The sequence below is a fragment of the Heteronotia binoei genome, chromosome 19 (genome assembly GCF_032191835.1).
Source record: "Heteronotia binoei isolate CCM8104 ecotype False Entrance Well chromosome 19, APGP_CSIRO_Hbin_v1, whole genome shotgun sequence".
Lineage (NCBI taxonomy): Eukaryota > Metazoa > Chordata > Lepidosauria > Squamata > Gekkonidae > Heteronotia > Heteronotia binoei.
The window spans coordinates 25,006,448-25,029,599 of NC_083241.1; the positions used below are offsets into that span (position 1 = coordinate 25,006,448).

Below are 23,152 nucleotides of genomic sequence, written 5' to 3' on the forward strand. Positions count from 1 at the left end.
TCCCGTGTCTTCGCCTCTTCAGTTGCCCTGCGTCGTCACGCTTGGCTGAGATCCACTAATCTTCAACCCGACATCAAGCAGAAGATAGAGGATCTTCCCTTTGATGGCCTCGGCCTCTTTCATGCCTCTACTGATGAGGTCTTGTCCTCTGTTGACGACGGGCGTAAAAGGGCCAAGCGCCTAGGAGTCTCCCAACCTGCTTCGCAACCGTTTGGCCGCAAACAACCTTGGAAACCATCTTTCCAAAGACGCCAGCGTTCTCCTAAACAGTCTGAATACTGGAAAAGAAGACCTGCGCAACAGAAGCCTTCTTTTCAGCAAAGGCAACGCCCTCAGCAGTCCAAAAAATCATCCCCCCCTACCAAGCAGTCTCTTTGACTTCCCCATTCAGTCACCCTACCCCACGCGTCTTTCCCCATTCTACAGGACTTGGACTTCAATCACGACCGACTCCTGGGTACTCACCATCGTACGTCTGGCGTACGCAATAGAGTTCGCTTCGCTGCCTCGCCACCACTACTTCGTGGCTACCCCTCCATCCCATCACCTCCATCACGAGATTCTGGACTTGCTCCAGAAAAAAGCCATAGAACCGGTTCCCCTCCAACATCGGGGAATGGGACTCTACTCAAGGTACTTCCTGGTCCCCAAGAGGGATGGAGGCAAGCGTCCTATTCTAGATCTTCGGAAGCTGAACAAATTTATCCAGTACAGAAAATTCAGAATGATCTCGTTGCAGTCCATCTTGCCCTTGATTCCAAAGGATTCATGGATGGCTTCCCTAGATCTTCAGGACGCTTACTTCCATGTGACTATCCGACCTCAGCATCGCAGATACCTCCGGTTTGCGATCGGCCAACATCATTATCAATACATCTCCCTACCATTCGGCCTCTCCACTGCACCCAGGGTATTTACCAAGTGCATGGCGGTGGTGGCAGCGGCTCTTCGACTACGAAACATCACAGTCTTCCCGTACATAGACGATTGGCTCCTCATTGCACCAACTCCAAATCAGCTCGAGGCCAATCTTCACGAAGCCCTTCTCCTCCTGGAGTCTCTAGGCCTGCGGGTGAATGTCACCAAATCGCACTTCACCCCCACTCAACATCTCTGCTTCATAGGGGCCTATCTTCGCACCTCTTTACACCGTGCCTTCCTTCCAGAGGACCGTGCTATGACAATCATCACCCTTGCCAGGATGGTCCAGCTACATCCCATCCAACCGGCCCTAACTATTCAGCGTCTTTTAGGTCTGATGGCCGCTACTACAGCAGTCCTCCTCTTCGCCAGGCTACGAATGAGACCACTTCAGCTCTGGTTCGTACGTGCCTACCGGCCTCATGTGCAACCTCAGAGCACCCTGCTCACCGTCCCCAGGAGAGTCCTTCCTTCTCTCACTTGGTGGACCAGCCTCGACAACCTCCTCGAGGGCATGCCGTTCTTACCAACTACTCCAACAGCTATCGTGACAACAGACGCCTCCATGTGGGGATGGGGAGCCCACTTAGAAGGCAAGACTGTCAGAGGTCTCTGGACCCCTCAGGAGAGGACCCTGCACATAAACTGCTTAGAACTGATTGCAGTACACAGAGCTCTTCAATCCTTCCTTCCTCTCATTGCGGGTCGCCACATCCAGATTTCCACGGACAACATGGCGACAGTATTTTATGTAAACAAGCAGGGAGGCACCAGATCCCCTCGACTATGTCGCATAGCCACACTGCTCTGGGAATGGTGTATCAAACACAGCATCCACATGACCGCCATCCACCTCCCAGGTGTACAGAATGTATTGGCCGACTCCCTAAGCAGGATACGTATAGACGACCACGAATGGTCCATCAATCTGACCTACCTTCGTCGGATTTTCAGGTGCTTCGGGACCCCCAGGGTGGACGTCTTTGCCTCCAGGGACAATGCCAAATGTCACCGCTTCTACTGCAGGAAGGGCGACGATGCCTTCCTACATCTCTGGAGAGGTCCCCTCCACTACATTTTTCCGCCAACCCCCCTACTGACACGCGTGTTGACGAAGGTCGCACGGGATGGCACGGACTGCATCCTTATCGCACCGTGGTGGCCACGGCAACCATGGTTCACCAAACTTCTGCAAATGTCACAACACACTTACCGCCGCCTCCCGATCGTGGGAGACCTTCTATCGCAGGCGAACGGCCAGGTACTTCATCACAACCCTCGGGTTCTGGCCCTCACTGCTTGGAGGATACACTCACCTGCCTCTCCACAGAAGTGACCAATATTCTTCTCAACGCAAGGAAGCCTTCCACTAGACTCTCGTACCAACGCAAATGGAAGCGCTTTTGTTCCTTCGTTGCACCCTATCATTTGACTCCTGAGGTAACACCTCTAAACCTGATTCTAGATTATCTCCTATCCCTGCAGAAATCAGGCTTGTGCTACTCTTCACTTAAAGTACACCTGTCTGCCATCTCGGCATTCCATGACACTATCGACGGCAGGACAGTGTTCTCTCACCCCTTATCTAAATCCTTCCTCAAAGGAATGCTGCACCTACATCCACCGGTTAAACCATTCGTCCCAACGTGGAGTTTATCCCTTGTTCTTTCCTGTCTAATGAAGGCGCCCTTTGAACCCATGGCGACAATACAGCTCAATCTTCTTTCTTGGAAGACAGCATTGCTAATAGCCCTCACCTCGGGTAAGCGGGCAAGTGACTTATGTGCCTTCAGACATGACCCTCCCTACACCATCTTTCATAGGGACAAGGTTGTCTTAAGACCGGATCCTACGTTCCTCCCCAAAGTTGTCTCCAAGTTTCATCTGTCTACCTCCACTGCGTTACCAACGTTTTTCCCTAACCCGTCGGACCAGGGACAGCGATCCCTGCATTCTCTGGATGTCAGAAGGGCGCTAGCCTTCTATCTGCATCGCACACAACCTTTCCGTAAGGACCCTAACCTGTTTGTGGCCTACAGTAAACCACGTAAAGGACACAAAATTTCTACCCAAAGACTATCCAAATGGGTAGTTAGTGCCATCAGGTTGTGTTACGAACTGGCTAAACAGCCTCTTCCCGAAGGCCTCAAGGCCCACTCTACTAGAGCGGTCTCCACGTCTTCGGCTTTTCTACAGGGCGTCTCCTTAGAGGACATCTGTGCAGCTGCATCGTGGTCCTCTCCTTCCACGTTCGTCTCCCATTACGCTTTGGACGTTCGTGCGAGACGAGACGCCTCTTTCGGCCAAGCAGTTCTCCGATCCATCTTCCACTGAAGTATGGTGAGTGTTTTCGCTTCTGCCTCTATGTCTTGGAACATGATCTGTTTTCTTATGTGACTAACTATCTTCTTTTACCAGCACCCTCCTCCAGGTTACTCAGCTGGCTAGTCACCCATGTGTGGGACTGCACAGAGACCACGAAGAAGATAAACAGGTTGCTTACCTGTAACTGATGATCTTCGAGTGGTCATCTGTGCAGTCACACACGCCCACCCAGCCTTCCCCGCTGCTGGCTTCCTGTGATTGTTATTTAACTCTGTACTGTGTTATGTCAGCGGCGGCTGGAAGAAACTGAGTGGAATGGGCGCTCCCCCCCCGCTCCAGGCATGCGCGGTCGCTGCCTGCTCCCCAGGGCGGGAGGGGAGCGCGCCAAAAGCGCTATAGGCGAGCTATTGGAACTCCGAGGAATGGATTCATTGCCTGCGGCAAGACCCATGTGTGTGACTGCACAGATGACCACTCGAAGATCATCAGTTACAGGTAAGCAACCTGTTTTTTTAAATCCATGCCCCTGTTACTGATTGTAAACTGTCCAAGGAAGCTGTGTTCAGCGGAAAGAGCAGACGTGCAATAGCCTGAAATGTTATATTTTAATACAAATTAATATAGATGAAGAAATGCAAAAGAGGTCCACGTATGCATTTCTGAGTTTTCTTAGGGCAACCTGGTAAAAAGGAAGACAGGTGCTTTTAGCATGCATGGCAGAGCCATTGTGCATTTAAGCTTTTGGAAAACAGGCATCACTCAACTGGGCTGAATCCAGGGAGCTGTAGGTACATTGTTTACATTGTAGGTACAATTGTTTACATTGCTTTTTATTTAAATCATGGTATTCCATGTCTGTGAGCCGCCCTGAGCCCGCCTTTGGCGGGGGAGGGCGGGATACAAAAATAAATTTACTTTACTTACTTTACATAGCTCTTGGTGTTCATTAACTTTTGGGTTTACTTTTCTCTACTTCACTTTCTAGATATTGATGAGTGTGAAGACAATCCTAACATCTGCGATGGAGGCCAGTGCACTAACATACCTGGAGAATACAGGTGCCTTTGTTATGATGGTTTTATGACATCTGAGGACATGAAGACTTGTATAGGCAAGTGAAAAACCCCTCTCTTATCCTAATCTTGTGTAAGTGTCAGAAGGAAAGGAAACAGTGATTTTAAGATGTAGAAGCAAGCAGTAGTTTCTGATGTGGGAAGATAAGCAAGTGCTCAGTCTGTGCTTTTTGCTGCTACGCATAAAGACTAGTTTATGTAGATTGTTAAGATCTGAGCACACTTGAAAGATGCTAATGGCACAAACAGTCCAGACAAAGATTGCATGTCTTCATCAGTCTATGGCATGCAGCCTCAGATTCCCTTAAAGTCATATGGGCGGGGGGAAGGAGGAGGAAGGGAAAGAGAAGGTTTATTTTTCAGCCTTCACTGTTTTGCTTAGTAGTTACCTTCCCTGCTCCAGTAGACCTTGTACTAAGAGTCCTGTAAGCTCTTGGAGGATTGGCTACATCAGGGGGGCGGGGGGCCTAATATGCAAAGAAGCTCCTGCTACAAAAAAAGCCCTGAATGTCTTTATTCCTCCACCCACCTCCCCAATTTGTTAGTTTTCTGAACTGTTATATCTCAGAGCTTGTTGAATTGCTGCCCATTAACTCTGTCTAGAATAGAAATGGTTTGTGATGTTCTAGAGCACTTTACTTAGAGGGATATATAGAATAAAGCCGGGCTGACAAAATTTCAGTTTCACTGCCTATATGGAGGACTGGAATGCCAATTGAACTATTTCAGATCTTTCAGTCTTGAAACTGAGGGAGGAGGGGGAGCATAATCTGTAGAGGTTCCACATAGGAAGACAGTGCAGAACATTAAGATCTTACAAGGTGATTGTACTTTTGATACAGGAAAAGAAAATTCCTTAATGGGGAAAAAACAACTAATGACTTTAGACCACATTAATTTATCATTAGGATAAATTAGCATTAGGACTCATGCGGACAGGAATTCGCAACTAAGTAATTAAATTAATTCTTTTTGTCATATCTGAAATGCATAGGAGCACTTACCAAGGAGTCAAGGCAGGTGGTTCCCCTGAAATTTTCTAGGATCTGTTGATGCTGGTCTTGCAGAAACTATGAAAAGCAAGGAATTCCTCTTAGATGCTCATGGCCTTTGACCTGACGAAGGCAGGTTCCTCAGCTGCTGCTACTAGATCAGCCTGAGAACCATTCCTTGTCTTACAGCGCAATCTCAAGAAGAGTTATACGCTTCTAAATTCATTGGATCAGGTGGGCTTAGAAGTGTGTACCTCTGCTTAGGACGGCACTGTAAGCCTAACAAAGTTCTGACAGATCGAGGTTCAGAGATGGAACCTCATTCCCCAAGATCTGCTTTCCAAACGGTAGAAGAATTTTTCAACTTTAACCTATCTTTTGCCAAAATTTCTGCAGGGACTTTGCAGGTGATTTTTGCAGGGATTTTGTGGATTTTACAAAACTGTCTCATATCCCTTGCTGAAACTTCATAGCCAGGGCCGACCCTAGACTATCTGGCACCCTAGGCAAGGCTAATTTCTGGCACCCCCCTCCCCTCCACACTGGTAACCATTTTTCAGAAACAGATTAATAGTGGGGAAAATGAAAAGCACAAAACCTGAAATTGCTCCCTGACCTGGATAGCCCAGGCAAGCCTGATCTTGTCAAATCTCAGAAGCTGAGCAGGACCAACTCTGGGAAGTATTTGGAGGGGAGACCTCCTTCATTGAGTCACATGGGGGCACCCAATTCGATGCCCCCAGAAGGCCAGCGCCCTGGGCAATTGCCTAGTTTGCCTAGTGGCAGGGTCGGCCCTGTTCATAGCTGTTTCCTTATTATATTTTGTATCATTAAGGATGTTTTAAATTGCATCATTTAAATTGAATCTAAAGTGAAACGTTGATTGCTGTCTTACAAATACGGCTCTCATCCCCATTTCTCCCCAGATGTTAATGAATGTGACCTGAACCCGAACATTTGTTTGAGCGGAAGCTGCGAGAACACGAAAGGCTCATTTATCTGTCACTGCGATTTGGGCTATTCTGGCAAAAAAGGAACAACCGGCTGCACAGGTATGTCTGTTTATTTTAATGAATTAGTTGTGTTTGCTGGATCATAACGTACCAGTTTATCGCTCTGTAAAATCCTTGGGTATTTAAACCTCATCTTTGGCTTGTAGCGCCAATTTAACTGTGAGGAAGAAAACACACAACTTGTTGCTTTTGCAGTCTGCAGCTTCGCTGGAGTGGCAATCTGGCCACTTTCTTTATATACAGATGCCTAATTTTAAAAAGCCTTCTCGTTTTTCCCCCAGTTAAAGCCATAAGGATGTAAAAGTCTGGTGGGCTGTGATATCATGGCATGACCTGTGTTGGGTTGCAACAGCAGTATCATTTTCTTTTTGAGTTTTTTTTTAAATAAGGAAAAAGCAACATGAGAGCTGTCCTGTATTCCATTAAAGCCTTCGTGCGGAGTTTTATTCTACCTTAAGAGATTGGCAAAGATCCATTCTGAGACCAGGACTGAACCAATTTGCTGTATTATGACAAGACCACCAAGGGCCACATCAATAAAACCATACCAGAATTGGGTTTGGTAACTTGACACCCCAGTATGCAAACAGCAGACCTTTTACTCCAAATGATGATTTGGCAAATAATACATTTTTGAATCGGTTTTTTTTTTTTTCGTGCTTTCAAAGTGGCAGCAGTACAAAACTTAACTAAATTACGTTGAGGTATTTTGACAAAACCAGAAACGTCCACGACTTTCATATTGGTTGCCAGCCAAAAGCGCTGAAGTTTGAACCTTCAGGCTCGAGGACCAGCCACATTAATAACACAGGATGATGGTGTTCAAGCCAAGGTGTTCCAGATCATAGCTGTTGCCTAAAATATAAACACAAGCATATGGTTAACTTAATTTTTTAAATACAGGTTTAGAACGAGCACAGCTCTTACAGCTTCGAGCGAGACAAGTATGCAGGCCAGTAAGTCACTTCTGCTAAGAAACTGAGATTAATGTTGTAAAGCAGACTTCAGAAATATTTGGAAAATGATTCTAGGTAAGAACAATGTAGGAACATCATGTTCATTAGTAACAGCTGTCTTCCTACTTGTTTGCTTATGAGCTGAGCTGGGTCTAAGCAATCCTTTGTCCCTCTTGGACTGACATTCCAGCACCGAAGGCCGATCTAAGCATTCAGAAAAATGCTCATGTATTGCTTTGGAATGCAGATGGCAGAGTCATGCTTCCCACACATAGAAAGCCCCCTACCCTTCGAAAGCTTAGCATTTCTAGGGGAAGGGGAAGCCTGAACTTGTCATCCTGTTGTGCTTTCTACTCACAATCAGGAAACTAATAGTATTTTGGGGCTGCTTTTCTCCCTGTAAGAGAGCCAATTTGGTGTAAGGGTTAAGTGTGCGGACTCTTATCTGGGGGAACTGGATTTGATTCCCTGCTCCTCCACATGCACCTGCTGGAATGGCCTTCGGTCAGTGGAGTTATCCTTGAAAGGGCAGCTGCTGTGAGAGCCCTCTCGGCCCCACCCACCTCACAGGGTGTCTGTTGTGGGAGGAGAAGATATAGGAGATTGTAAGCCGCTCTGAGTCTCTGATTCACAGAGAAGGGTGGGGTATAAATCTGCAGTCTTCTTTTTAAGGACTCAAAGGGATTTACAGAAAAGACGATATCCCCCCCCCCGCCTCTAAAAGAGAAAAACAGATAGACAAACGAAACTAACAAATCTGGTCTGGTTCAGATCTGCAAGGTTGACTCTTGCAGGCCCTAGACTGTGAACCATGACAAGCCAAAGGGCCAAATTTCCTTTGGCTTTTGCCTTTCATCTCATGCCTCTGTCCTCTCCCAGGCTACATACCTGCAAAAAGACCAGATAAAATGGCAACCTATGTGGATCTCAGCTGCTTTTCACTTGCTGCCAGCAAGCAAAGGGCATCTTTCTCATTTCCCCGTGTCAGCTTGGTGTTCCCCCATGCAGCCTCTTTTCTCTGGTGGAAGACTGAATAGCTAGGTCCCCCCAGCCCCATGAACAGAATGGCCTTGAGAAGAGGGTGTTTTACTGTGTTGTTAAAGTTCCATGTGTGGCATTACATTCCTTGGGTTAAGCTTTCCAGCAATTGCTTACAGTTGCAGGGAGGACCCATGCAGCTTCCTTTTATGGAAGATGAGAACTAGGTCAGTTGAGTTTCTGCAGCAGAGGGATGCCTTTCTTGAATCTCTTTGGTAATGCTTATTTGCATTGCCCCAGGAGCAGCAGGGAGCAAAGGAAAGACAGGACTGAGTGGCATTAGAAAAGTGAGGATAAGGGTCCAGAACTGATAAGAGAGAGCCTTGGAACAGAAAGATTGGGGTGGGCAAGCAGAGCGGAGGGGCAGTAGCTGCCTTGAGCCCACTTGCAGGGAGGGTGGGATAACAACAATCATAATCATCTGTAGACATAAAACCAGTTTCATGTTGGCAAATCCCAGCATCCTGATTTGTTGGGACTGGGTGGGATGGCACTTCATCAACCTTTGGCTCATCAAACTATCAATCAAGAGTACTTGTGTGCCATTGGTTGAGTCTGCTCCTCTGTTGCTACCCTGCAAAGCTGATTCTGTCAGTCAAATGCAACCAACCTTAGATCTGACAGTTACTGACTCTTCTTACTATCTTCCATTGGCTGAGCCACCTGTCACATTGATTCACAGAGGAGAGAAAGAAAACCTTCCTTTAATTGGCTGAGGGAGGAAGGAGGAGGGAGGCAACAGAGAAAGTTAGAGAGAGACTGTTGGTCTGAAAGATACCGCTAAAGGCCTCTGAGGCAGAACTCATCAGGCCCAGTGCTGACTAGGGCTGCCAGACCATTTGTCTGAAAGGTGTCACTAAAGGCATCTGAGGCAGAACTCATTGGGCCCAGTGCTGACTAGGGCTGCCAGACGGTTGATCTGAAAGGTGTTACTAAGGTGGGGCCTGCCAGACACAGGTTCTTGCTGTAGAAGATGAATGGGTGATTTTGGACTAGTCACAGACTTTCAGCCTAGCCTGCCTCACAGCATTGTTTTTCAGATCACACAAGGGGAGAGGAGAATGATGTAAGCTGCTTTGTCTTCCCCACTGTGGAGAAAGACTATTCTTTGCCTATGTAGAGGCAGGCTTCAGGGAAGGGGGAGGCGATGGAAACCTAAAGTCACATGGGCAAGTAAAGGGAAGGAAATAGGGTTGCCAACTCCATGTTAGGAAATTTCTGGATATTTAAGGGGTGGGGCCTGGAAAGAGTAGACTCCAAGCCAGCAATTTCCTCTTGGGGAACCATTGTTACCAATCTCCAGGTGAGGGCTAGAGATCACTCAGAATTACAACTAATTTCCAGATGGCAGAGATCATTTCCCATGGAGAAAATGGCTGCTTTGGACTTCCGGGGCAAGAAAATGTTGAGCTGAGCTGCTTCTCATAACGGGAGCAGGCTGGAACTTCTGTTCGGGGTAGTGGAAGTACTGCCTACTTTTCTCAGTCAGAGATTAGTCCAAGATATGCACAGGAAACTTTGAGGAGATTTACCTTGGCTAAAAGGGAGTCCTGGGGGGGGGGGCGCTCCTTTGAGGCTTTGAAGGGTCTCTGGGAAGAGCTGCATTTTCATCATCTGCAGAAATTTTCAGAGTCATTTGTTTGACATAAGCTCGACAGAATCCTAACCTTCTTGGACATTGTTAAACATCTAAAGCTTCGCAAGACCGGTGGGAACTTGGATAATTGGAAGAGAAGGTACAGATTACTATCTTTCACTCTGGGACTATTTACAGTTTAATGGAGTAAATTTAAAAGGTGGGAAATGAATATCTAGAAAGCTTGGAAGAAGAAGGGAGGAAGAGGTGAAATTTGGACTTTGTAAATATAAAGGACAGTGTTAAAAAGTGGAAAGGAATTTGTTGTTTGGTCTACTTGTGGTTTTGAAAAAAGAGCACCATCATCACAGACCTGCAGCATATTCAAGCAATACAGGAAGTACGTTAAGTATTGTGAAATCTCCTTACCAGTGTGAATGAGACTTCGTGGCAAGTAAAGCAGGAAGTAGCGGATGGAAAACCTACTCTAGGAATACAATACCATTGAGAAATTGCGGCAGCCATTGCTTGGAGGTTAAAATTAAAATAAGCTTTTTAATAATAATAATAATAAATTTATTTTTGTATCCCGCCCTCCCCCGCCAAAGGCAGGCTCAGGGCGGCTAAGTGTTCGAGACATTAAAAATTGTTGGAATTAACTGAGAAGAGGACAAGAAGATAAGTACTATTGGACATATTATTTGTGTGGACTTTAGAAGTTTTTAAAAGGGGAAAAAATTGTAAGGAGCAGCAAAAAGTCGCAACTGCCATTTTGAAACATTTAAAAACTTTAAAAATAAATATCTTTGTCATTGGGAGCTTGGAGGACGGCGAAATTAGGCTTGTTATAAAAGGCAAGTTCTATTCTTTTGAATCTGATAGTTGAATTTGAAATTGGTGAGGTCCAAATTTTCGCTATTTTTTAAATGTCAGAACACAAGCAACCCCATACAAGGGCTACTTCATTAGAAAAAATGCAGGACCAATTAGAAGCAATGGAGGCCAGAATGATGTATGAGAGAGATGATAAATGAGTCGAAAAAAGAAATTATTGAAGAGATTAAAAAAGATATGGAGGATCTCAGAAAGGAAACAGAGGAAACATCTAAGAAAGTGCAACAGGTAGAAGGCAGAATGAAACTCTATGATTCCACCTTGTTGAAAATGCAAGACAAAGTGACAGTCCATGACTGCAAATTGATGGAGACTCAGATACGTCTGAGAGGAGTACCTGAAAAGGAAGATGGTGATCTAAAAGAATATATAATAAAAATAATTGCAGAATTTTTAGAGGAAGATCCTGAAGAGACTAAAAACATGTATGACTATATGTATAGAGTGAACTCACTTTATGCCAAGAAAAATAACCTACCAAGAGATGTTGTTATAAGATTTATGACAAAGGAAATGGTGGGAAAGATCATGAATCAAAACTTTGAAAAGACATTGATAGTGGGAGGCAGTAGAGTAAGAATCATGAAGGAGCTGCCAAGGCAAGTGATAAATGATAGAAGAACATATAAAAATTGACAGAAAAATTAAGAGATAATGGAATAAGATTTAGATGGATAATACCTGAAGGTTTGAGCTTCAAACTTCAGGGGGAAAAAATCACAATTGCAAATGCACAGGAAATGCGTAGATTTTATGAAGAAAATAAAGAATTTGCATCATGATGGACTACAAATTACTGTCTTGGAATGTAAATGGACTAAATTCACCACAAAAAAGAAAGGCAACATTTCATTGGATTAAGAAACAAAACGGTAATACAAGTGCATATTAAACAAAAGGATTATAAATTTTTATGGAATAAACAATTGGGACTAGAATTTTTTTCACTGGCTGAACAGAAGAAAAGGGGAGTGATTTTTTATATTAAACAAGAATTGGAGCCAAAATTAGTGTTTAAAGATTAAGTTGGGAGATTTGTAGCAATAGAAACAATATTAAATGGAAAGAAATTGTTGTTATTGGGATTGTATGTGCCTAATGGTGCAAAGGATACTTTTTTAAAAGACATTATACAACAGCTTGATGAACTGACCTATGACCAAGTTTTGATAATGGGAGATTTTAATGGAACAGTTAACTCATTGGACAGATCTGGAGGGAAAACAAACAACCGTAAAGAAGGAAAACTGCCAAAGTCTTTTTTTAATTGGTTAAACAAGAAAATCTAGAAGATATATGGAGGAAATTTAACCCTGAAGTTCGGGACTATACTTTTTTTCCAGCAAGACATAAAACTTTTTCTAGAATTGACGTGGGGAACTAAAGATTTAGGTCTTATAACAAGGAAAATAGAGGTTTTACCTAAAATTGGGGCTGACCATAACCCAATAATGTGGATTACAAAATTGTCCAAGAAGTTGAGAAGATGGAGACTGAATGAAGATTTGCTACAGAATAAAGAAATAGTGACTTACCTAGAAAAGGAAACTAAAGCTTTTTTTCAAATGAATGATAAAGAGGATATAGACTTTAAGACAGTCTGGGATGCTTATAAAACAGTAATGAGAGGAATGTTGATTATTTGGAATAATAAGGACAAGAGAGAAAAAGAGAAACGGTTGTTGGATATTCAAAATGAAATAAAGAAAAAAAAAGGGGAGCTGAGAAAAAGGCCAGGGAAAAAGAAAATTATAAGGCAAATTACAATATTACAAACTCAAATGAGACATTTGTTAAATAAAGAAGTGGAGTGGAGTTTGAAAAGATGGCGGCAGAAAACCTTTGAGGGAGCAAATAAACCGGGGAAGTATTTGGCTTGGCAACTGAAAAAGAAGAGGGAAAATAAAATTATTAATAAAATTGTGGTGGATGGAAGAGAAGATGTTACCCAAGAGGGAATAAAAAGAGAATTTTTTAAGTATTATGCCAAATTATTTCAAGGTGTTAAAATAAAGAACGAGAAGATTGATGAATATCTACAAAAGATAAAAATAGAGCCCTTAACTGAAAATATGCAAAAGTTTTGAATGATCCAATTGAAAAAATAGAAATTGAAGCAGCAATCAACGCAATGAAAAATGGAAAAGCACCTGGACCAGATGGTTATATAGCTATATATTTTAAAACTTTTAAAGATGAGTTAATACCAAAATTGCAGAAGTTGATGAATACGATAAGAATAAAAGGGAAAATACCAAATACATGGAAGGAAGCTGTTATTTCGTTGATACCTAAGGAAGATAGAGATGTCACAAATGTAAAAAATTATAGACCAATTTCGCTATTAAATAATGACTACAAAATATATACAAGAATCTTAGCTGAACAGCTTAAACAGTATTTGATAAACTTTATAAAGGAAGATCAAGCAGGGTTTCTTCCCAAAAGGAAAATAAGAGACAATATTAGAATTGTTGTAAATATTGTAGAATATTATGAAAGACATCCAGAAAAAGATGTAGCATTATTCTTTGCAGATGCAGAGAAAGCATTTGACAATTTAAACTGGGACTTTATGTTTGCAGTAATGGAAAAAATGGAGCTGGGAGAAAGCTTTATAAGAATGATAAAAGCAATATATTCTGAACAAAGTGCAAGGTTATGTATAAATGCAGATCTTACAGAAGATATGAAGATTAGTAAAGGTACTAGACAAGGTTGTCCACTTTCACCATTGTTGTTTATAATGACTCTTGAAATATTATTGATGCAGATCCAAGAAGAAAAAGATATAGAAGGATTAAGAATAAAAGGATTTACTTACAAATACAGAGCTTTTGCGGATGATATAATGTTTATAAATGAAAACCCCATACAAGTTACTTCTTTGCTGTTAGCTAAAATACAAGAATATGGGGAGTTGGCGGGACTTTGTATTAATAAAAAAAAATAAAAAATTCTGTGTAAAAATATGCAAATAAACAAGCAACAAGAACTTCAGAGACTAACCGGTTGTAAAGTCACTTCCAAGGTAAAATATCTGGGGGTGGAGATAACAATGAAGAATATTGATCTGTTTAAAAATAATTATAAGACGTTATGGTGTAAAATGGATGAAGACATGCTAAAATGGAACAAGCTTAATTTGTCATTGTTGGGTAGAATGGCTGCAATTAAAATGAATATTCTACCAAGAATAATGTATTTGTTTTAAACTATTCCTATTGTGAAGGATAGTAAACAATTAGACAAATGGAGAAGAAAAATTTCAGAATTTGTGTGGGCTGGGAAGAAACCAAGAATTAAAATTAAAATTTTGACAGATGCAAAAGAGAGGGGTGGATTTCAATTACCAAATTTAAAATTATATCAGGAAGCAGTTTGTTTGGTGTGGATAAAAGAATGGATAACGCTGTTAAACAAAAAGCTCTTAGTGCTGGAAGGTCACGGAAATAAATTTGGCTGGCAAGCGTACTTGTATTATGGGAAAAAGAAGATGGACGGTTTTTTCTCTCACCATTGTATAAGAAATAATTTGCTAAATACGTGGATGAAATATAAGAAGTATGGAGATGAGAGAAGACCGTTATTGATAGTACCAGCTGAAGTAATAAAAATTACAGCCGAGATAGGTGAAGAAAAGTGGTTGTCATATAGTCAGTTACTAAAAATACAAAGTGGCAAAATAGAACTGAAAACTGCTGAAGAGTGGTTTCAATGCAACAAATAATAATAGTAATAATGAACTTTTATTTATATCCCGCCCTCCCCGCCGAGGCAGGCTCAGGGCGGCTCACAGACATGGAAAGTGCCATGATTATGATAAATACATTATACAATAAAATACATTTAAATAAATTAATTAAAACCACAACAGTTAAAGGTGCTATAGTACAACACAGTATATATCGGATGGCTAGATGTCACTTCAGGATTCCATCTTGTAGGCCATTTGAAAAAGGATAGTTTTACTGGCCCTGCGGAACTGATTATAGTCCCGCAGGGCTCGAACCTCTGCTGGTAGTTGATTCCACCAATGGGGAGCCATTATTGAGAAGGCCTGCTCTCGTGTTGTTTTCAGTTTGGCCTCCCTTGGTCCAGGGATTTTTAGAAGATTTTGGGAGCTAGATCTCAGTGCTCTCTGGGGGATATATGGAGAGAGGCGGTCCCTAAGGTAGGTAGGTCCTCGGCCATATAGGGCTTTAAAGGTAATAACCAGCACCTTGTAACGAACTCGGAACACAATTGGCAGCCAGTGCAGCTCCCGCAACCTAGGCTGCATGTGTTCCCACCGAGGTAGTCCCACTAACAGCCTGGCCACCGCATTCTGCACAAGCTGCAGTTTCCGAGTTTGGTACAGGGGCAGCCCCATGTAGAGGGCATTACAGTAGTCCAACCTCGAGGTGACCGTTGCATGGATCACTGTTGCTAGGTCGCCACGTTCCAGGAAGGGGGCCAGCTGCTTCACCCTCCTAAGATGGAAAAAGGCGGCTTTAGCAGTGGCTGCTATCTGTGCCTCCATTGTCAAGGAAGGCTCCAGTAGCACTCCCAAGCTCTTGACCCTGCGCACTGGTATCAGCGACACACTGTCAAAGGCTGGTAGGAAGATCTCCTTCCCTGGCCCACCGCGACCCATGCAAAGGACCTCTGTCTTCACTGGATTCAACTTCAGCCCACTCGACTTGATCCACCCTGCCACGGCTTGCAGCGCCCGGTCCAGATTTACAGGGACGTCGCCAGTCCGGCCGCTCATCAATAGATAGAGCTGGGTGTCATCAGCATACTGGTGACAGCCCAGTCCGTACCTTTGGGCAATCTGGGCAAGGGGGCACATGAAGATGTTAAACAAGATCGGAGAGAGAACTGCCCCCTGAGGCACCCCACAATTAAGTAAGCGCCTCTGGGACAGCTCTCCTCCAATCTCCCAGAATTACAGTTGAACTGTCAGACTACAGAGATTAGTTCCCCCTGGAGAAAATGGTTGTTTTGCGGTGAACTATATGGCATTGTAATTATAACCCATTGAGTTCTTCCCTGAGCACTATCTTGTACCTTCAAGTAATTTCCCAGTATGGAGTTGGCAACCCTAGAGAATAGGAGAGTTTTACTGACCACTTTAATAGTTTGCCTAACGATTCCAAGTGTGTGTGAGAGCAGTTCCCTTTCTAAATGCTTCTTCACAATAAGTTGAGTGCTCTCACCAGTCAGCTTCATGTCCCCCTTCCTTTTTTTATAAAAAAACCCTTTTTGCCTAAACGCTAATGTCATAGTTGCAGCTGCTCCTGGAAGGCAAACAGTGGAGTGAGCTGGATCTTTCTGTTTTTCTTTTTTAATCCTCACCGTCCAGATTCCTTTGTTAAAATGTAATAAGGAGCTATGTCTGAAGGCCTGACTTCTCTGCTCAGATTCAGTGCCAGCAGCTCTGTTTCCTGTTCCCAGACAGGAGACCTCAGTGACACAGCATTTAGTGACAAGTATTAAACATAACGTGCATTTTGTGTCAAACAGCTTGACACGATGGGGGAGGGAAATGTGTGTGTGTTGGGAGAATGGATTCTTTTGTTCTTGCAGATGTGCCAAAAGCACCCACACTCTCCCCCCCCCCCCCTTAAGGAATTACAAAAATGCAATTGTAGCTTTGAAATGTAGGTTCCTTGTTTCATGAGAACAAACTAGATAATGTCCACTGGGTGCTATTACAGTTGCATCTAGCGATTTCATCCCCGGTGCCATTACTAATTGTTTCCATTTTAATGAGTAAACATGTTTTCAGCCCCCCTTGCCCTCCATAATTTAACTGTGTCCATAATCCATCCACCCACAGACATGCAATCCCAGATGTTAACCTTTTTTTTTCTCCCTTCATTTCAGTAAGAATGTGGTCACAATGCAGGGAAATATTTCGTTTTCATGCAAAGATATACATTGCCTCTGACAGAAAATGGGACTGGTTTCATGCCATTGTTTTTAATTACCTGCATAAAAAGTTGGGTAGGGGAAGGGTGGGTCTGCCAAGCTATTTAACTATATTATTATATTGTATAAAGAAGGGACTCAGCAAAAGGGAAAATTTGCAAAGAGTCAAGAATGACTGTACAAAGGCCCTTCCACAATTTTAAATTGCTGTTTTGCCCGAGTTTCTAGCCTCTTGTGTTTGATATGTGGAATCCTCAGTGAATTTCTTCCTTCTCCTAGGGCAATCAGAAGAAAAAGGCTTGTTCTTTCTTCACCAGATCTCATATTTGGTTTTGGGCCACTGCAGATACCTTTCTTAAGGGTCAGCTACTACCACAGCATGGTCTTAGCCTTCCATCCTCCTGGCTTTTTAGAATTCCCATGCATATATTTATACTCCTCCCACTCAGTTGTCTTCCCTCAACAAGATTTCTAGGAATGTATATTCTCTGGACAGGGTTGCCAATCCCCAGGTGGGGGCAGGAGATCTCCCGGTTTGGAGGCCCTCCCCCCGCTTCAGGGTCGTCAGAAAACGGGGGAGGGGAGGGAAATGTCTGCTGGGAACTCTGTTATTCCCTATGGAGATTTACTCCCATAGAAAATCATGGGGAGGGACGGTGGCTCAGTGGCAGAGCATCTGCTTGGGAAGCAGAAGGTCCCAGGTTCAATCCCCGGCATCTCCAAAAAAGGGTCCAGGCAAATAGGTGTGAAAAACCTCAGCTTGAGACCCTGGAGAGCCGCTGCCAGTCTGAGAAGACAATACTGACTTTAGTGGACCAAAGGTCTGATTCAGTATAAGGCAGCTTCATATGTTCATATGGAGAATTGATCCGCAGGTATCTGGGGCTCTGGGGGGGCTGTTTTTTTAGGTAGATGCACCAAATTTTCAGTACAGCATCTAGTACCTCTCCCCAAAATACCCTCCAAATTTCAAAAAGATTGGACCAGGGGGTCCAATTCTATGAGTCCCAAAAGAAGGTGCCCCTATCCTTCATTATTTCCTATGGAAGGAAGGCATTGAAAAAGTGTGCTGTCCCTTTAAATGTGATGGCCAGAACTCCCTTTGGAGTTCAATTATGCTTGTCACACCCTTGTTCCTGGTTCCACCCCTAATGTCTCCTGGCTCCACCCCCAAAGTCTCCTGGCTCCACCCCCAAAGTTCCCAGGTATTTCTTAAATTGGACTTGGCAACCCTATCTTTGGAGAAGTGGAATATACATTTTCCATGTAAATACATATATAGACAAACCCTATTACTATTGTCTGGTTTGTCCTCTGCAGTGTCCTTCCTCTGCAAAGTCCTAACATGGAGCTGTCTTCTGACAGGGTCAGGGTAACCAAGGCCGTATACATACCTCCTGAGGTAAAAAACCAGGTTGAATAAGTTTCATGTAGAATCACCTGGATTTGAGTGATCACCTTCAAATATTTTTCTTAGGAAAATTGCCATATTTTCCTAGGGCTGGCCCATAGTTGTCAGATCCCTTGTATCAAGTGATTCATTTTCCAACAGTTGCATTGTAAACAGTCTTTTTGAAAGTCAGAGCCACTTGTTAATGAGGGATTAATAATTTGTTCCACCTGAGGAGGCAGACTGAGGATTTTTGGCACCCAAAGGGAGTAATGACTTTGGTGCTGCACCTTCCCTCAATTCAAAAGTGAGAGAAAAGTGCAAATGGAAATTTTACTTACTGAACATTCAGAGTGGACAACATAAAAAGTAAAAATGGATAAACTCTTTAAAAGCCCTCCCCAAATCCTTCCCAGCACCTACAGATGACCAGACCAAACATATACTGAGATTCTAGGAGCCAGTTAATGCCAAACTCCCCTTTCAGTCAGGAGAGGAGACCTTTTTTGGCACCTCTCAAAAATCTGATGCCCTAGGTGACCACCTCAGTTTGCTTAGTGAATGGGCAGGCTCTGCTCCACTCATTGGACTGTAAATGGTGTGAGGGAGAAAAAGAGGGATGGAGGCACAAACAGAAAAGTGCAGAGAGTGAAGAGAGTGAAGTCCTGTGAGATGGCAAAAAGGGAGAGGATTCCCAGCACATCTCTTTGAATCCGCATGGTGTAATGGTTAGATGCCAGACTAGGATCTGGGAGACCCAAGTTTGCATCCTGGCATTGCCAGGGAAACTCACTGGGTGACTCTGGGAAAGGCACACACTCACACTCTTTCTGTCTAGTCTACCTCACAGAATATATAAATGTGACTATAAGGTGGAAAAGGTGAGAATGATGCTGTAAGCCTGGGTCGGTCTCCACTAGGAAGTAAAAAAGCATATGTGTATCTTAGTTAATTAACTGAGTTACAAAGAGATGTGGTGAAGTGATGAGGAAGTGTAACAGAAATGGGGGAGTGCAGAGGTATCTGGAGGTGGGCTAACAAGAAATAAAGGGGTAGCACAGAAGGGGGTGCAGACCTGTAGTGCTGCAGAAGAAAAGGGCATGCGACATGTGGGGTATAGAGAGAGAGAGTTCTGTAAAGCAGAGATTGAGCAGCAGGAAAACTAGCAAAAAAGGTCTGTAACTAATGCAGAGAGAAGAGGGAGCTTGTCATAGGACAGAGAGAAGAAAGGGTAGGGTAGCCAAGTCCAATTCAAAAAATATCTGGGGACTTTGGGGGTGGAGCCAGGAGACATTAGGGGTGGAGCCAAGATCAAGACTGTGACAAGCATAATTGAACTCCAAAGGGAGTTCTGGCTATCACATTTAAAGGGACAGCACACCTTTTCAATGCCTTCCTTCCACAGGAAATAATGAAGGATAGGGGCACCTTTTTGGGGGGCTCATAGAATTGGACCCCCTGGTCCAATCTTTTTGAAACTTGGGGGGTATTTTGGGGAGGGGCACTAGATGGTGCTTCTACCCAAAAAAATAGGGCCCCCCCAGAGCCCCATGGATCAATTCTCTATGATTTTCTATGGGAATAAATCTCCATAGGGAATAATAGAGTTCGCAGCAGACATTTCCCTCCCCTCCCCCGCTTTCTGACGACCCTGAAGTGGGGGGAGGGTATCCAAACCAGGGGATCCCCTGCCCCCACCTGGGGATTGGCAACCCTAAGAAAGGGGCATTATAAAGGAAACGTTGAGTTAAATCTGGTAGTGCATATGCTTTTCTGCAATTAACATAATTATGCAGTCCTCTGGAGTTAGAAAACATGCAAAAGCAGTCCTCAGAGTGATCTGAGTTCTGCTTTAGTTCCGTGGCATAAAATAAGCTCAAAGAAGAGTAACGTTGATGATGTTGTTGCCGCCTGTTCTGGTCTGCTGTGGTCTTGAAAGGCAAATTTACATGTTCTCCATGCAGCAGCAGTGTACTGCATGGGGCAGACAATTTTAAATCCAGGCTACAGTTTTTGCCCACCTACTACCAGGCCCTTTTCTTTGTAGAAAAGGCCCAGCAGGAACTCATTTGCATATTAAGCCACTCCCCCTGACATCACCATTATTTCACATGGGGCTTTTTTTGCAGAAAAAGCCCAGCTGGAACTAATTTGCATATTAGGCCACACCCCTGACATGAAACCAGTTAGAACTGTGTTCCTGTGCGTTTCTGCTGAAAAAAAGGCCCTGCCTACTACAAAACTTCACGAATGAGTTTCATGAAAAATGGATGTTTGTGTTTGCGACAGACTATTCTGACAACTCTTGTTTGCTCTGTGTGTGTGTATGATGCAGACTTGACTTGAAAAATGCAGCTGAGCCCACCCCCCACCCCCAATGGAAGTTGCTTACAAAGATAAGAATTACAAGAGTTCTGGTCGGAAGAAGCACTGGGACAGGCAGAGGATGCAGGGTCAGCGTTAGAATAGAATGTTTTTGTTGGCTCGCCACAGCTTTACACAAAGGGAAATGTAAGGAAACAAGATTAGGAAGGGGGGAAAAGATAGAGAACATGTTTGTACAGTCTTGACACTGCACCCTTTGCTTTAGTAAAGTCAATGAAAATTTTGCTTTTCTTTTTTTGGAGCCAATTTGTGGGTATCTTTAGTCATGCTGAGTAGCAACCTACTTCACAGTGGGACTGCAGAAAAGGGTAACGTGTTTTTTTTATTACCAGAAAACATGGGGAAAAAATCTTTTGTATCATAATTTGAGAACCCAATCAATACAGTTTGAAAACCACTGTGCTAGAGTTTTTCTTTCTGTCTCTTCTGGCTAAAACTGGAGCTGAGCTGAATCTTTGCCTCCAAAAAAAAGCTAGAAGTGAAAACAGATACCAATTTCTCACTAGCATTGCTCTGCCCCCAGGCTTCTGTTTCCCCCTAAATTTCTCATCAGTTGCTCTGCAGGCGCATTTTGATGCGCAGCTTCCTCCAGTTCCCCTCATGGTTTCTTGATCCTTAAAAGACAACAGCACAGAGCTGTGAGGGAAACTGGAGGGAGCCACATGTCAAAATGCACTGTGGAGCAACTGGTGGAAATCATTTGCTTATACCAGGGGAAACAGAAGCCTGGAGGCAGAGCAACACTAGTGAGAAATTAGTGAGAGTTTCAAGAAAGTACAAATTGCTCTCTCAAACTTACCTTGCCCCATAATTTGGTGACTGCGTAGCCGCTGTGTTTCCCCTCTCAACTGTTGCTTTGGTACCATTAAAAAAACAATTGGTTTCCAACTCCTCCCACTCAGCTGGGGGTGAGATTGTTAGCATGATGATGTCATAACTCCATATAGCCAATCAGATTTATTGGTGCTTCTCAAAAAGGCAAAAGCCTTCACTCTGAATGGTGGCATCTTTGCTGTCGAGGCAGCCAAGCTCTAACTGTGTTGTCAGTCAGATATGAGGATTTCAGTGCAATGCAATGCTGGCCTTGCAGTCTTAGCAATTGTGATGCCCCTTGTCTCATCTGACTGATAGCGCTTCCCCAAAGACAATTTACAGACAGCCTTATTGCTGTGGTTTTGGTGCAAAGGATTTTGGAACTTCTGTGCCGCTTGTTGCCTTTCCATTCCTATGCCAGTTTTTCTGAGTATTCCTCCATAAAGTTTCTCAAACTTCCTTGGGTCTGATGTTTTCATGCATATACACTGGGAGGAAAAGGGGCTGGGGGCACTTCTTACATTGCCAGCATCCCAATACAATGCATGCGCAAAAACATGCATTTTCTTTCTGCACAAAGTTTTGTTATTGTAGATATTGCTCTAATAAAAAAATAAAGCACAGCCCAAGGGCAAATACCCAAGTGACGTGTCTGGAAAATAGTGAGAACCGGGAAAGGTACCCTACAGTAAACTTGGCCACAATACATAATCGAGCCATGCTGGGTTCTGGCAATGCAAGGCTGATTGGAATATTCTCTGAGGAGTTTCAGGAGTGGTAAAGGTACAGTAATCTTGGGGTGCTTGCATACTGTGCCTGAAGTTTCCCCAATTGATTATTAGATGAGAAAGCAATTAATGACAGAACTGTTCAGGAAACACCTTGTATAAAGTGAATAATGTTGTAATCAATGTCTGTGGAATTTAAGGTATTCTTCATTGTGAATATTATGCTGTTTTGTACGTTTGTAACCCAGCTTTATTACTATTGTATATAATGCAATATTTCATTGCATTGTTCTCCAGTCCTTGAATGTTTCTTTATTGTCTATAGTAGTGCATCCTCTGATTTTCTTGGTGTTGTATATTATGCTGCTTATTACTGCATTGCTTCAGTTGAAATCCACCCTGAGGCTCAGCAAGAAAAGCAGACTATAAATGAAGTAAGCAAATAAACGAGGAATGAACGCTTGCCCTGAGATCTTTCAGAAAAAGATGACACACAATTTTCCCTCTCTTTCACAGATATCAACGAATGTGAAATTGGAGCCCATAATTGTGACCGGCATGCTATATGTACCAACACAGCTGGGAGTTTTAAATGCAGCTGCGGCCCAGGTTGGCTTGGAGATGGTATCAAATGTACAGGTGAGTTTGAGGCATTCTATTTGGTGGACCTTTGAAATACATTGTTGGGGGTGTTGAAAGTAATTGTTCTGTATGCAGTGCAGTAGCCACTGGCTTCATATTCAAACTCTTATCCTTGTTCCAGTTAATCAAATCAAAGACATGACTTCCATGGCCACCAAATCCAATCCTGTGTACCAGCACAGATGTCCATAAACAGTTGCAAGCTCTTATATAGTGCCTCCTTGAACAGCGCAGTGCTAAACAGAGCTAAATCCATCTAAACACACTGAATTCAATAGATTTAGAATGGTATAACTTTGCTTAGGATTACATTGGAAAAACCTGTAGCGGAGTAAATTGTGCTACCTCCGTAGGCCCTTTGCACTGCTGCCCAGACAATTTTTAAATTGTTCTGAAATCATGACACACACACACCCCCCTGCAAATCAGATCGATTTAAATTGCTTCCTCTTTTTTCCCTTGGTAGAAGTTTAGTATAGATCTTGGTTCT

General features: G+C 43.4%; 1 protein-coding gene across 1 annotated transcript in view; it reads left to right on the top strand.

Moving 5' to 3' along the window:
* The window catches only part of FBN1 (fibrillin 1), a 307,005-nt gene that overhangs the window by 206,176 nt on the left and 77,677 nt on the right, over nucleotides 1-23,152 (top strand). Inside the window, 3 exon segments of the mRNA XM_060259853.1 lie at nucleotides 4,232-4,357; nucleotides 6,238-6,363; nucleotides 22,537-22,659. Coding sequence (XP_060115836.1) covers nucleotides 4,232-4,357; nucleotides 6,238-6,363; nucleotides 22,537-22,659 — 375 coding nt within the window.